This window comes from Lontra canadensis, unplaced genomic scaffold, assembly GCF_010015895.1.
Source record: "Lontra canadensis isolate GAN:19392208 unplaced genomic scaffold, GSC_riverotter_1.0 scaffold6, whole genome shotgun sequence".
Classification (NCBI taxonomy): Eukaryota; Metazoa; Chordata; class Mammalia; order Carnivora; family Mustelidae; genus Lontra; species Lontra canadensis.
The window spans coordinates 22,486,601-22,501,406 of record NW_022631000.1 but is presented as its reverse complement, the minus strand read 5'-3'; the positions used below and the strand labels follow the sequence as shown (position 1 = coordinate 22,501,406).

The 14,806-nt window shown below is 40.9% G+C and overlaps 1 protein-coding gene across 2 annotated transcripts in view; it reads left to right on the top strand.

Moving 5' to 3' along the window:
- The window catches only part of PCOLCE2 (procollagen C-endopeptidase enhancer 2), a 63,860-nt gene extending 51,247 nt beyond the window's left edge, over positions 1-12,613 (top strand). Inside the window, exons 6-9 of one of the 2 annotated variants that reach the window (XM_032852410.1) lie at positions 4,470-4,624; positions 8,385-8,468; positions 10,502-10,669; positions 12,082-12,613. In XM_032852410.1, coding sequence (XP_032708301.1) covers positions 4,470-4,624; positions 8,385-8,468; positions 10,502-10,669; positions 12,082-12,212 — 538 coding nt within the window. In that variant the 3' untranslated portion in view covers positions 12,213-12,613. The remainder of the gene's footprint in view (positions 1-4,469; positions 4,625-8,384; positions 8,469-10,501; positions 10,670-12,081) is intronic. The other variant, XM_032852411.1, reaches the window with a different exon arrangement.
- Positions 12,614-14,806: the final 2,193 nt, after the last annotated feature.

Genomic DNA, 14,806 nt, shown 5'->3' with positions numbered 1-14,806 from the left:
AGGCAGAAGTTTAACCCACTGAGCCACCCAGGCACTCCTCCACAACTGATTTTATAAAGCTAGTATAAATAGACACCAAAACAAGGTAAGGACAGAATCCGCCCCCCCCAAAAGAATATTAAAGATTGATCTTACTTATGAATGTGATGAAAAACAAATCTTAAAAGAAAAAATATTAGGAAGTCAAATCTAACAATGTATAAAAAAGGCTCTCTAACCAGGAATTTGAGGTTGGTTTGAATTTAGAAAATACATTACTAGATTAAAGTGTGACTTGCAGATTTAATTTTTTTTTTTTTTGGTTGGAAACATTAATTATTCAAGAATACCTTTTCTTAAAAAGCTTGAATAAAAAATTTGGGGGTGCCTGGGTGGCTCAGTCAGTTGGGGAATCCAATCTTGATCTCAGCTCATGTATTAATCTCAGGGTTGTGAGTTCAAGTAGGCTCCATGCCCAGCATGGAGCCTTAAAAGAAAAGGTTGCATTTCTTAAATACTTAAAAAAAAAAAGTTGGTATTTTTAGAAAGATTATTTTCATAGCGACTAAAAAGATATTTAAAAATAAATCTAATACTTCTATATAAGGCCTTAATGGAGAAAATTGTAAGACCTTACTCAAAGGTATTTTAAAAGACCTCAATAAATGGAGTTATATACTTTCTCATGAATAGGAAGAATTAGTGTCATTTAAAAATAACAAAATCCGTTTTTCATTAACCATGACAGCCTGATTCTAAAATGTTCATGAAATTGTAAGGGCGTGGGGGAAGGGGATGACACTAAGGCAGTTCTGAAGGAGAACCTGGCAGGAGGATTTGCCTTACATGATGAAGTCATTTCAGAAAGCTGTCATAATTGAGACAATGTGGTTTTAATAGAGATATGCAAACAGACTAATGAAGACACCAAAGGGAGGCCAGAAACGTATCTACACATGTCTGCAGATGAGGCACATCACAGAGACCCACATGTCCACTAGTAAGAAAATGGCCCACTGAAAAATGAGGCAGGGATAAGTCTTACTTTTATGGGTAAAATGAATCGTATCACACAAATATCAACTACAGATGCATTGGAAACTTAAATGATAATTTCTACTCATCAAAATACACCTTCAAGAGAGGGAAAAGAGAAGGTACAAAACAGAAACTGGTGTCTGTCACATATTTGACAAAGACCCACGGGTCCAGGATTTCTGACAAGGAGTCAGATTAGTCCTTCCCAAGATTAGTCCATAGAAATGGCATTAGATGATCAAGGGGTCCTTCAGTCCAGTCAGGACAAGTGGTGAAGAGGTCAGGAGAGGTTTTTTGGAGGAGATTATGCCTCTTGAAGCTTAGTCTTGAAGGGCTGGTGTTGGTCACAGGCAGAAGGGAGGACAGAGTCATTCCAAGTTAGAAGGAGCTCCGCTAATAGAGGTACACAGGGGAGGTATGTGCTATTCTGGAACCCAAACCTTGCGCTGGGGCCTAGGAGGAGAGAGAGGAGGCAGGAGCACTGAACAGGGTTCCACATCCTGCAGACACAGGAACCTTTTGGGTGTATTTAGGCCAGAAATGATGGGACCATTGCCTTAGAATCTCCATCCTTGACAAGATGAGTAAGAGAGTCTGGTTAGAAGGCTGTGGCAGGGGGTCCCAGTGAAGTTGAGGAGGCAGGAAAGAATGGTAGAGATGGACAGGAGGTGGATCAAGAAATGCTCAGGGTGCAAGATTGGCAGGACATGGTGGTTGACTGGCCGCAGAGACTGAAGATGAGGAAGGCTGGGATGACAAAGCAGCGACCACTAACACAGCTAGCTCTGTAAGACCAAACAGCCTCCTCCATCCCTTCCCGGGACCTGCCAGCATGGAATGAATCCAAGTGCGAGTTCCTCTTGCCTTTCTAGTGATTTGTAACATTAATTTGCAGATGCAACACATGGCCCTCAGAACATTTATGGCTCTGTGATTCTGTCACATTCATGCCTAAAGCTCAGTAGCAATGTAACAAAAATATGTCTTTGTTACTAAAATACTCTTCCTTGAGAAAAGTCAACTTCCAATTTAACGCTCCCAAGATTAGTTCATAGAAGAGGCATTCGATGATGACTGTAATTATAACATTTGCCCAGAAGGCTGACCTGATTAGGTCTTGAGGTTTCCTTTGCCGCTTATAATAAGTGCTTTTTGTAATTTTATCATTTAAACAAGTTTAACATATTTTATTGTAGTTGGGAATTGTGTTTCATGCACATTGTTTGTATTTATTTAATGGAATGTGTTTTCAAAAGCAAGACAGAATATTTTTTTTTAATTTTCTAATTTTTTTATTAACATATAATGTATTATTAGTCCCAGGGGTACAGGTCTGTGAATCGCCAGGTTTATACACTTCATAGCACTCACCATAGCACATACCTTCCCCAGTGTCCATAACCCAACCACCCTCTCCCGACCCCCCTCCCCCCGGTAACCCTCAGTTTGTTTTGTGAGATTAAGAGTCACTTATCGTTTGTCTCCCTCCCTATCCCATCTTGTTTCATTTTTTCCTTCCCGACCCCCAAAGCCCCCCACGTTGCATCACCACTTCTTCATATCAGGGAGATCATATGATAGTTGTCTTTCTCCGATTGACTTATTTCGCTCAGCATAATACCCTCTAGTTCCATCCATGTTGTTGCAAATGGCAATAGTTCGTTTCTTTTGATGGCTGCATAGTATTCCATTGTATATATATACACCACATCTTCTTTATCCATTCATCTGCTGATGGACATCTGGGCTTTTTCCATAGTTTGGCTATTGTGGACATTGCTACTATAAACATTCCAGTGTACGTGCCCCTTCAGATCACTCCATTTGTATCTTTGGGGTAAATATCCAGTAGTGCAATTGCTGGGTCATAGGGTAGCTCTATTTTCAACTTTGAGGAACCTCCATACTCTTTTCTGCAGTGGCTGCACCAGCTTGCATTCCCACCAATAGTGTAAGAGGGTTCCCCTTTCCCTGCCACCTCACCAACATCTGTCATTTCCTGACTTGTTAATTTTAGCCATTCTGACTGGTGTGAGGTGGTATCTCATTGTGGTTTTGATTTGTATTTCCCCGCTGCCGAGTGATGTGGAGTACTTTGTCATGAAGACAGAATATTTCTGATAAAGGCTTGATTCTCAATGATCTCAATCACTTTCGTGACAAGGATGCTAACTATAGGTCACAAAGCTCACTCTTAGGTTTGTCCCATCCCTTGGCTCAGGAGGTAGTAGCCTTCAAGGCAGAAGAGATCCTGCAGTTTTTCTAGCTGGTTTGGTCAAATACAGATCTACTTCCTTCACCGACACACACACAAACATTCCTACTCAAAGTAGCTGTCAGGTGTGTGGGAGAGGGAGCGGGGAGGGGGGATGAAGTGCCTCCTTATTTGCTGCCCATAATGCCTGAGAAGTAGTTTGGCTGAGAAGATGCCTCAAAAAACTTTAGTCAAACCGCCAATTAACTCTGTTAAATAACCTGTTCAGGTTTTTTTTTTTTTCCACTTTTCAATTAACTAGTCTTTAAATAGAATTAGCCACATAGCATTTTTAAATCATTGCTTAAATTATAATAGAAAAAGTTCAAATGAAACTCTTTTATGTAATAGTTATCCCCTAAGACTTACGAGTGCTGTGAGCCTCAGTTATCATCACCAGTAAATCTTTAGTGCCAGCTAATCAGCAAGCCCCCAAAATAGCTTTAAAATTAGAGTTCTTTATGATGTTCATAACTACCAAAGCAATCACTTTCTCCTTCACAGCATTCTGCCACTGAGATTATAAACAGAAATGTTTCCATTTTGGGCATGCACCAGAGGTCTCATTAAATATGAAATGGAAGTCACGGCTTTTTTATCCCTCAGTGACCAGCCCACTGAGATCATACCTCTGGCTGAGTCTTTACGGGGCGTGGGAATTTGTTCATCAGATTTCTCCATCTGACTCTCTCGGACCAGCATCCCTAGCTGCCCGGCCAGCTTAGGTCCAGAGTCTTTGTCAAAAGAAGCAGTGTGGTTCCCAGGTCAGGCCCAAAGCTAAGGTGCTCATGAGGAACCAGCCACAGCTTCCATGTTTACATTGGTCCCAAGGTCTACCTGGTCCTACGTTCAAATCCTGCCTCCCCCACATACACTAGCTATAGGGCCTCGGGCAAATAACTTGAATTCTGAAGTTCAGTTGTCTTTTTGGTAAGAAAGGGATAACAATAGGGTTGCCGTGAAGGTGGAATTCAAGAGTTTGCATAAAGCATAGTGCTGAGCTGCACAAACACTCAGGAAATATTAGCTAAGTAGCATTAATACTGAGCAGATTGAGACTTTTGCCTTTTGAAGTATTTAGCTTTTAAGTTTACACATACCGTAATCTATTGTCAAAAATGAATGGAGAGCAGAATTCTACATTTCAGAGAGGTGCCACTTTTTTTAAAAAAAATTTTTAATGTTTTTCTTCTTTTAGGCCAATTGTATCTGAGAGAAATGAACTTCTCATTCAGTTTTTATCAGACTTAAGTTTAACTGCAGATGGGTTTATTGGTCACTACAAATTCAGGCCAAAGAAACTGCCTACAACTACAGCATCACCTGTTACCACCACATTCCCTATAACTACAGGTGAGTTTTTGTTTTGATGTTTGCACACACACTTCAGGAGTATAAGAAAAAGCCTTTTGAAATAGAAAAAAAATTAAAGATACTTGAAACTAAATTAAATAAGATGAAAACTTATCTAAGGGAATAATATGACTCCATTAATGGAAGAAAAGTATAAGGTATAAGTGTTTAGAAGCTAATAATTTTCAAATGTCATCTAAGAAAATTATGACCACTTAAAAAATATTAGGAACCCTGACATAGGCATAGATCATTATAAGCCCAGTTTTTCTTTTCTGGTATTTACAAAATTATGACTTTATTACATAGAATTGTAGTATTTTAAAGTTCTAGGGTCTTGATATCTGTCTATTTTCCCATCTGCCAGTTTTTTGGGTTTTTGTTTTATTTTGCTTCCCTCTGAAATGTGTTGTGCAAAATACATTTTTTTCTTTCAAATTGGGGTTAATCAAACAGAAATACTCAATGGGTTATAGTAGCCAGTTGGGAAACTCTGGAACATGATCTAAGAGACGGAGAGGCAAGAGTGGAGCCCCATGTTGAGTCCCTACAGCCTGTTAGCTCCACGCAGTGAGATTTCAGGCATCAGATCTCAAAATCTAAATCTGGAGAAAGAAAAAAGTGGGAATGAAAGATCTAAAGTTAGGATACAAGACAGGTTGAAAAAGAGCCCAGCTTTATTGCCCACCATTTTCTTCTTGCACCCGAAGTCGGCCGGACCTGAGTACAGGCGCTTCTACAAAGGGCTATTTCTTCTGACACTCCACAAGTGTGCCACCTTGTGGCTTAGAGATGTACTGCCTTACATTGAAGCCCTATTTCTATTTCTCCAGCTCGTCTCAGGGGACCCTGATGTCCTTATTCCTTTCAGTGAATTAAATGGCTCCCTAGATTTTTATCTTCAGTCCTAAACTTCTCTGAAATTGCAAACATCAATTTAGGATTATCTCCTAGGGTTTTGTGACTGCTAAACATTTAAATTAAATTAAAACACATTTAAATTAAATTAAAACATTTAAATTAAAACACACCAAACTCAACTTATTTCGATCACACTATTTTCTGCTTTAAATCAGCTCCTCCACGGCTTCCCCAAGCATGCCCACAGCATTAGTAGCCACACTCTTAGATCATGTCTTCTCGCCTACCTCCCCACTGCATGCCCCCCTCCACACACAAAGCAGATCATGTCTTCCACTGGAATTCATTGTCTACACCTGTGCTATCCAGTACCATAGCCACTGTTGGACACTTGAAATGTGGCTAGTGATGCAGAGGAACTGAATTTTAATTTAATTAATGTAAGAAGCTTCATGTGGCGAGTGGCTATCAGAATGGGCAGTATAGGGGTCAAGTTTCTTCATGCCATGTATAAGACCCTTCACACATTGTGCTTAGCTTCTCTCTCTAGGTCCTACCACCTCTCTCCTTATGCTTCTAGGATTCTGTCCTAAGTGTGGGGATTTTTTAGAGTATTGGGATTTTTTCCTAATTTGGGGGGAAACTGTTGATGGATTTAGGCAAAGTTCAGGATTAGATTCTCACTTTTTGAAGGTCAGTCTGGTCACTGTGAGGTGAATGGATGGGAGGGTCAAGAGGCCACAGGTTCTTGTGGTTATCCGGGGAAACCGTGCTGAAATACAGACAGAGTCAAGAAATGCTGGCTGTTGTACAAGGCAGGGGCCTTGGGAGATACTGACATGTCTTTCATTGATGATTCATTGGATTAGGGAGATGAGGGGGGTGTCAAGAATCCTTCCCAAGTCTCTGGCTTGCTCTGTTCTAAGGATAATGAGACCATCACTGAAGCAGAGAATTGGGTTTAAGGCTCTAGTCATTAGTTAAGCTGTGGCTTGTTGGGCCTGAGTGTGTGACACTCAAGTGGACTAGTCAAGTCCAGTTTGATCCATGGTCTCCTCCAGAAGAGATTTCTGCAAGAGATTTACATTTGCAGATCATCAGTATATACATGGTTGGTCCAGAAGGAGGTCATCTAGGGAGAGGTTAGGAGAGAAAGGTGGAGAAAGGGCTGGAATTCAATCTCTAGAAGTTCCAGCTTTTTAAAAAGGAAGCTATAATGGCAAAGGAGACTGAAAAGAGAAGGGCTTGAAGGAGAGGCGGCTTGGATGTCTAAGCTTGAGAGCTTGGTGATGAAGCTCTAGCAGGAAGACATGTGAGCCTGGCACTGAGTGACAGGCACAGAGCAGAGGGAACGTCTGGGAGCAAGAGGACCGTGGAGGGGGCGTGCAGTGAGATGGTTGCAGGTGCACCTGGAGAAGAAGGCTGGGGACCACATGGCACCCAGGGAGTGCAGGGAGAGAGTAGACAGTGAGGTTACAGGGTCAGGGTGCTCTAACATTGACTTAAAGCCAAGAGCACAGGGATCTACTGAAGGGAGGGGAGGAGCAGGGTGGGACATGCGCCCATTTTGCAGACTGATGTTCTCAAGCTGAGAGGAGCAGTTTCCAGTGCCCACAGAAAGGATGCTCTTTCATCAGACAGAACCACTAATGCCACTACTTTTTGACGCAATTAGGTAAATCTAGGTGTCCACCTTCTAGAACAATGTTCCCTCTTAATGTTGTCTGAGCTCTTTGTCTTAAAAAATTTATACACACACAGATCCTATTATATGTACATTAACATTAAATTGTACATATTTTAGTAATGTGATTCACCTGAGGTCCTTTTTTGGAGTTACGTATAGGTACAAATTAAAACTAAATAAATAATAAATTCACAGAAGAGTTCACAGGACATATTAGAAGGGCAATATTACAACTGCAAATTCTTGCCCAAAAAGAACAATTCTGTTACAGTTGTTTTGTTTAGTTCTTCCTCGCATTTTGCCACGTGTAAGTGAGTAACTAGCAAATATTTTGGAAACTTTTTTTGTTGATGATAATGGGAATTAACTACTTTGATTTTGTTAACTCACAGTTTCTCAACCTTGGCAGTGTTTACATTTTAGGCCAGATGATGCTTTGCTGTTGGGGCTGTTTCTTGTAGGACCTCCAGCAGCAATCCTTGGTATCTACCCACTAGAGGCCAGTAGCGACCCTGTTGTGACAGCCAAAACTATTTCCGGACATGGCAAAATGTCACCGAGAACAAAAATCACTTTTGCTGGAGAACTACTGTGTTTATCTATTTCATTTTATTTTTAAATTAGTCAACTTCCCAGTTCTTAAGATCTTTATAGGCAATGACGGGCTCAAAATAAATGTTTAGTGACCAGTTACATCTCATTACAGGCATAACACGCTTTGCACATGAGCAGTATTTCTACAGAGTCATACTACTCACATTTGGACAGTTGGGTATTTTTAAATGCACCAAGAAAGCTCCCTCCATCCTCAAGGGGAACACCACTCAATTCCTTTTGTAAAGTGAAGAATTAACATGTATTTTCTGAGTTCATATTTGATGTACTGGGTTTTTCTAAGCTGGGCGCATGGAGACTGCATCTATTTTTGGTTAGTGTTCGTTATATATAAAGGAAGAAGAGAATAGGGCTAAATTTGGGTTATCTTTGATCTCGGGTTTAAAATTCAGCAGAGAGCATTGAGTTACCCTGAGGAAATTAGAGCAGTAGTTAGTAGCATAAAGAATTTCTTTTGAATGTTTTCTAATTATTTCATTGCAATGACAGCTTGGTGGCTCAGGGAAATAGGAATTTTAAGTAGGTGGATTCGGTCTAAACACCAATTATACTTGAATTCATTTTCCTGAATCTTATGTCTGTCTGCTTTGAATTTAGGTTTAAAACCCACCGTGGCCCTGTGTCAACAAAAGTGTAGACGGACGGGGACTCTGGAGAGCAATTATTGTTCAAGTAACTTTGGTAAGAAATAAAACCCAGGCTTTTCTCTTTAATCAGAAAGTTGAGACTGCATGCTTAATCTCAAAGGAACTGCCATGAATGTGATGGTGAAGTGTCAGTTACACTCTTCATTTACCCAAGAAAATATTTTCCTATACCCTGAGGTATGTTGAGTAGTGCTGTTCAAAGTGTTGGATTTCACAACTGAAAATAATACGTATAAAGAAAATGTGCTTTTCCCACATCAACTTAATAATTTGACTCTGGAGTATGATACCACTACCCTGTGTGTTCTCGGTGGCTCGGTGATCCTGAAAAACTCTGCACAGTTTTTCACACATACTTTTCATGTTCTAAGCACTTTTTCACACATCTGTAATTCCACCTAAGTAAATTAGAAACATATCCAAGCTGGCCTTTCTCAGAAGAAATTCAAGTATTTCTTCTGTCATGTCCTTCCAAAGTACTAAATTAAAACTTGGGAACCTGAAATCTCTTTGGAAATGACTTGTAAATTGGAACCTAAGGAGATATACTACCTAATGACTTAGAATTTCTAAGAGCTCTCTCCAGTTTAAAAAAATGGCACTTCCTGTAAAAAATCACTGAAAAGCAAGAGATACCAAATTTAATTATGTGGGTTTTTTTTAAAAAGGGATGTTGAAGAAAATTCTTGTCAGGAAAAGAAAGTTGCTAAAACCTAAGTATGTTACCCAGAATGAACAGTCTCCCGGAAAAGGCTTTGCTTGCCTTTTCCTATCTGAAGTGCAGACGAACTATGTCGTAGCAAAGTCGTGAAGGCACTGAAGAACCCACTGAGCCCTAAATCTTACTGGAGTTTCCGTGCCGAAATTCAAATAACAGGCATAAAAATGAAAGCAAATTGCTATCACATCCAGGTTAGTCTTCTGTGGGAGGTGCTTGAGGCAATCCCCTCCATGTCCTTTGGAGCCCCCCGAGTTCCCTTGGCTATCGACTAACATTTTGCAGTGCACACATCACCAGGAATCAAAGTAGGGCATGATAAACATTCTGATTTTATGAATTTTGCCTGCTACCTAAGAAGTGACTTCTCACCTTAACCTCAAGGGTCATGTCAGCCAAGTCCAAAACTTGATTTATTCCACTGTTAACTCTCGTACCTGGCAAAATGACCAAATACTATCCCCAGCAGCCCACTGGTTCTCCGCCTGCACTGGTAACAGGGACAGGGCTCCTAAAACAGTCTCCCAACCCAAGTCCTGCACCACATGGAATGGTCACCCACAAAATGCCAAAAGCATGCCTTTGAGAAACATAGCATCTTTCCTTGTGGCTCCAAAGTGAGACTTTCCTCTTACATCACAATGGAAGAAAGAGAAATTACATAATGAAAAGCAACTGAGTTTTGCTAGGGTTTTTTGGTTGTTGTGGTTTTTTTTTTAAGCAAGAAAATATTGTTTTATTCAGTTCTATACTTTATTAAATGAGATATACAAGGTAGATAAGAAAGACCCAGAAAAACACAGTTATTTACCGATAATTAGAGATGGGGACCCATGGGATGAACTGAAGTTGAAGGAGAGAGGACAGCTAAAGAGTAAGGGGGAAAGACACAGAGAGGTAGGCACTCAACCATACCAATAGGAAGGCTCATGTCTTAATGGCTTGAACCCCTGCCATGCAACCTCCGTATAGTATTGGGTCTAAAGACTCAAGATCTTATTGAGAATTAAGAGGTAGAGGCTCATAAGCCTCTGCCTTACCTGGTAAATGGTCCCCATGTTGGATAAAACATCGTCAGGAGTCCCCATCTCAGCAGTAGTTTGCAGGGCAGGAGACATTTCAGTTTCTGTCACAGGTGACCTGGGTAACATTATGGCTTCATGGCCTCTTTTTTCCCAACCTGAATTTTAAGGACAAATGCACAGACTCAAATCCGATAGTTCTATTAGGGCCTTCTCTTGAACATTAAAACATTTCCTATCAGAAACTTAGAAGAATGTACAATGATTTTCAGTTCTGCCTACATTTACCTCCACAGTCATATTATTTCCAAATGTTTTCTTTGGCAGTATTGGCTGGCACCGTGATCACAACTGTCACCCGAGGTGGAAGCTTGCATGCTACTGTCTCGATCATCAACATCTATAAGGAGGGAAATCTGGCAATTCAGCAGGCTGGCAAGAACATGAGTGCCAAGATCACTGTGGTCTGCAAGCAGTGCCCTCTCCTCAGGAGAGGTAAGGAGGAAAACTTTAGTCTTTCTTGGAGGGGAGCTCAGAGATAGAGAAGGGAACGAGAGAAAGTCTGAGCAAGTCACAGATATTTCCACGCCATGGCTGGGCAAGGGAACTAAAATCAAGCTTCATCTGTTGGCCACTTCTGGTGTAGAAGGAAGGCTTTGGAGTCAGGCAGAATAGGGCTCTGGTCCCAGTTCTTATAACTTGTGGCAGAAGATGAGATAGTAGAAGTGATGAAAGAGTCCAAGAAGCATCTGAAGCTGGATCAACAAGGAGCAAACACAGAAGGAGCAGTTCGGGGGAAAGAGAGTTTGTTTTTGCACTTAAAGTTCCAATAGAGTTTAGACGAAAATATCCAGCAAGGAGCAGGAAATTCGGAGCTGACACTCAGAAGACAGAGGCCTAACTTAGACACACTGTGATACAAAAAAGTGTCTATCTGATAGAAGTACTTTTTGGTAACTATTTGTTGTAAGAAACTGTGAGAATGCAAAGAAATAGATGATACAACCATGTCCTCAAGGAACTAACGTAGTATAAATGCTCAAGGTGTTGAGAAGAGTTCAAGTTGACCACAGGAGCAGAAGACGACGGCCCATTAGTTGCCAAAGGCCTGGGAATCCAGAAGTGTTCTGAGAGGATGAGAGGCCATCTGAGGATGACGTGTCGGGGAGCACCGCAGCCCCTCAAGGAAGGACAATCTACACAAACACGGGTCGTGCACAGCAGACACTCAGTAAATGCCCCAGACCCACAGCACCACAGAGCAGGACACGACAGGATCTCACCATTCCACCCACCTTCCCAGTGTTGGTAGAGCTGGAACATGTAACTTAGTTGAATTTAGATTTTTTTCTGATGAGAGGCTTAAACCTGATTTTATCCTGAATAGACTAAACGTGTAATTTTATCATTTACAGATCATTTATCTAGAGGTAGGTTATAGTCTAAATTTTATCAAAACAATACACATAGAGGGCACCTGGGTGACTCCGTCAGTTAAGCATCTGCCTGTGGCTCCTGGGATCAAGTCCCCCCCCACCCCACCCCCAGGTTGGGGCTCCCTGCTCAGCAGGGAGTCTTTTTCTCACTCTCCCTTTCCCTCTCCCCCTCCTCCTGCACTTGCATGTGCTTCCTCACTCTAATAAAATCTTTTTTTTTTTTAAGAGATTTTATTTATTTGACATAGAAATAGCAAGAAAGAGAACACAAGCAGGATGAGTGGGAGAGGAAGAAGCAGGCTTCCCGCTGAGCAGACAGCCAATGCAGGGCTCTGGGATCATGACCTGAGCCAAAGGCAGATGCTTAACGACTGAGCCACCCAGGCACCCCTCTAATAAAATCTTTAAAAATAATAAAAAAAAAACAATACACATGGAGAAAAAAATTAATTTATGTTCTCTTTTTTCTAGGTCTAAATTACATTATTATGGGCCAAGTGGGTGAAGATGGGCGAGGCAAAATCATGCCAAACAGCTTTATCATGATGTTCAAGACCAAGAATCAGAAGCTACTGGATGCCTTGAAAAACAAGCAATGTTAATAATGAACTGTGTCGATTTAAGCTGCATTCTGTCATTGCCTTTGAAAGATCTATATTTTTCTCTGTAGGAAAAAAAAGTCATATTAAATATTGAGCATTCAGAAAGATTTACTCTTCACATGATGTAGGTATGAGACCTCTGGTATCACTGGTGGGAGTTCTTTGCCTGCGCCGAGAGGAGCAGATACGTGATTGAAAACTTGCAGACTTGGTGCAGTGATAGGAAACTGAATGTATCAAGCACTGACAGTGTGGAAGCAGTTTATTTATATGTCTCTGTAAAAGGGTATTTTAGAAATGAGTGGTGTGAAGATGTAAAAAAGAGATTTTATAAGTGCAATATTTATAGTGATATTTGTTTTACCTTCAGGCAATTGTTGTGAAGGGTTATATTCTTCTCTTGCATTTTTTAAGTCACTGCTTAATAAAATATTTTTAAATGATTACATAACAGCCATTACACTTGTTTTTATAGAAAATGGGGCACTGTAAAAAGAATATTCCCTGCTTTTTACATACCAATTTGGCATGGATGTACACTTTGCTGAAAGAGTGTGCATTCCAAGAACTTCGGGGACCAGATGGATCCAGTAATGTAAGTAGACTAGAATTCTCTGTAGAACCAGAGAACGTGGTATCCCTCCAGGATCGAATTCAACTCCTTCAGTTTGTGACAGAAATTGAAGCTCAGGTCTAGTTAGTGACTTGTCTAGAGCACACATCACCTAAGGGACAGAGCTGGCACTCAAGCTTGGAAGTCCTGACTCCAACCCAGTGCCCTCCCCGCCCGCGAAGAAGCCCTCTCAGCCCCAGAGGAAAACCCTCGGATCCTGGCTCTGCAGCATCTGCTCTTTGTTTCCTTTGCAGCCCAAATCACAACTGGTCGTTTTTTAGGACTTGAAACTAGAGGGGAGTCTGATGCCCCAGTCCTGTTCATCCCCTGTTAATTGATGCTTTCTGCTGTTGCCTTTGAAGACTCCCTTTTTACCCAGTGATGGAAGAACTGGGAAAGAACTCCCCACATCTGCACACAGCTGTTTAATCTGCAGCTGTACCAGCCACGGCTGTGGCAACCAGCCCTTAGGAGGCTGCCAGCCAGGAGCTGTGGAAGAGGGCCCACCATCCCCGTCTGAGGAAGGTGGAAAGCACGTCAGGGAGGAGCAGAGACTTGGATCACAAGGTCTCTCATGGTAAAACCAAAGTTTCAGAAATAAGGAAAATATTCTTTTGGGTTAAAAACAATAATTCCCAGCCGTTGAAGTGACCAGGCATTCAAAAGGCCAAAAAAACCCAAAAAACAAACAAAAATTTCAAAAGGAAGAATCCCTCTCTTTTGGCAGCTGACCGAGCACATGCAAGCAATGAATGTGGGCTGGTTGTGGTGTCAGGAATTATTCCTAACCCCTGCCACTGGGCTGCCCCCATCGGTACCAGAAAATTCTCCAGCTGAGAAAGTGGATAAACTATAGGAGTCAGTGGCTGGCTTCCCTAGCCAGTGCCACCTTCTAGAAAGGCCCTCACAACCCTCTGGACGTCACTGCTGTGCACAGCCAGGATATAACTGTGGAATCCTGATTGATTCTAACCTCCTTGAGGCAAGTGAGTTCCTTTCAAGAACACATGTTATGAGGCTTTGCAGTGATGACTGAAGATTTCAGTATTTGGGGGGCATCTGGCTGGCTCAGCCAGGATAGCATAGATGTGACTCTTGATCTCTCAAACGTGAGTTTGAGCCCCCGTGTGGTGTGGAGATTACTTTAAAAAAAAAAAAAATTGTAGAATTTCTTCTCCTTGTCTTCTAATTGGTGTGTTACAGGCAGCATGCCTGCAATTCTCAGCCTCCTGCACTTCCAGCAGAAAGACTGGGTCTTTCTGGGTCACACTGAGGTAAAAATCGGGAAGAGTAATCCAAACTATTTATACCATTGACATCTCTGACACAAGACTTTCAACTGTTGAGGAAATTAGTGGTTAATAATGAACGGCACTGGTTTGTCTTTTTATTCAATTATTCAAAACCGAGATAAACTGAATAGTAACACTGCTCTTTTTGGTCCAACAACCAATTTTCTTAATTTCTTTCTTGTTTAATAAGTCACTTGTTTTGACTGAACTTGAGCTTCCTTAGTTTTAAATTGAAGGAGTTAGACTAGATGATTTCTGGGAATTATTTCTCTTTTAGGAATTCTTTTTAAAATTCTATTTTTTTAAAGTATAACTGACTAAGGTTTGTATTTGGTTTTAGTTCTTGTACTTGGGGAATCAAATGCACACGATAAACAAATGGGTGACCATACTAATATATCATAAAACATTTCCAGACTCTCTGATGTGTTTCGGGGGGTCCTGTTAGCTTAATTTTCATCTTTTGAATTCAATTTCTGTAATAAAAATATATGAATCTTGCCAAGTTCCCAAATCTTAAATTCTGCGATATAACTTACTTAGTTAAAGGTTAACCTTAGCTGAAGAAATTTACCTTCTTTTTTTCTCTTTCTGTAGGAAAGTGCTGCCAGACTCCCACTAGATCTTCTGACTGCTTTAGTGAACTAAACTAATAACAAAAATCTTCTTTAAAGAAAAGCCTTATAATA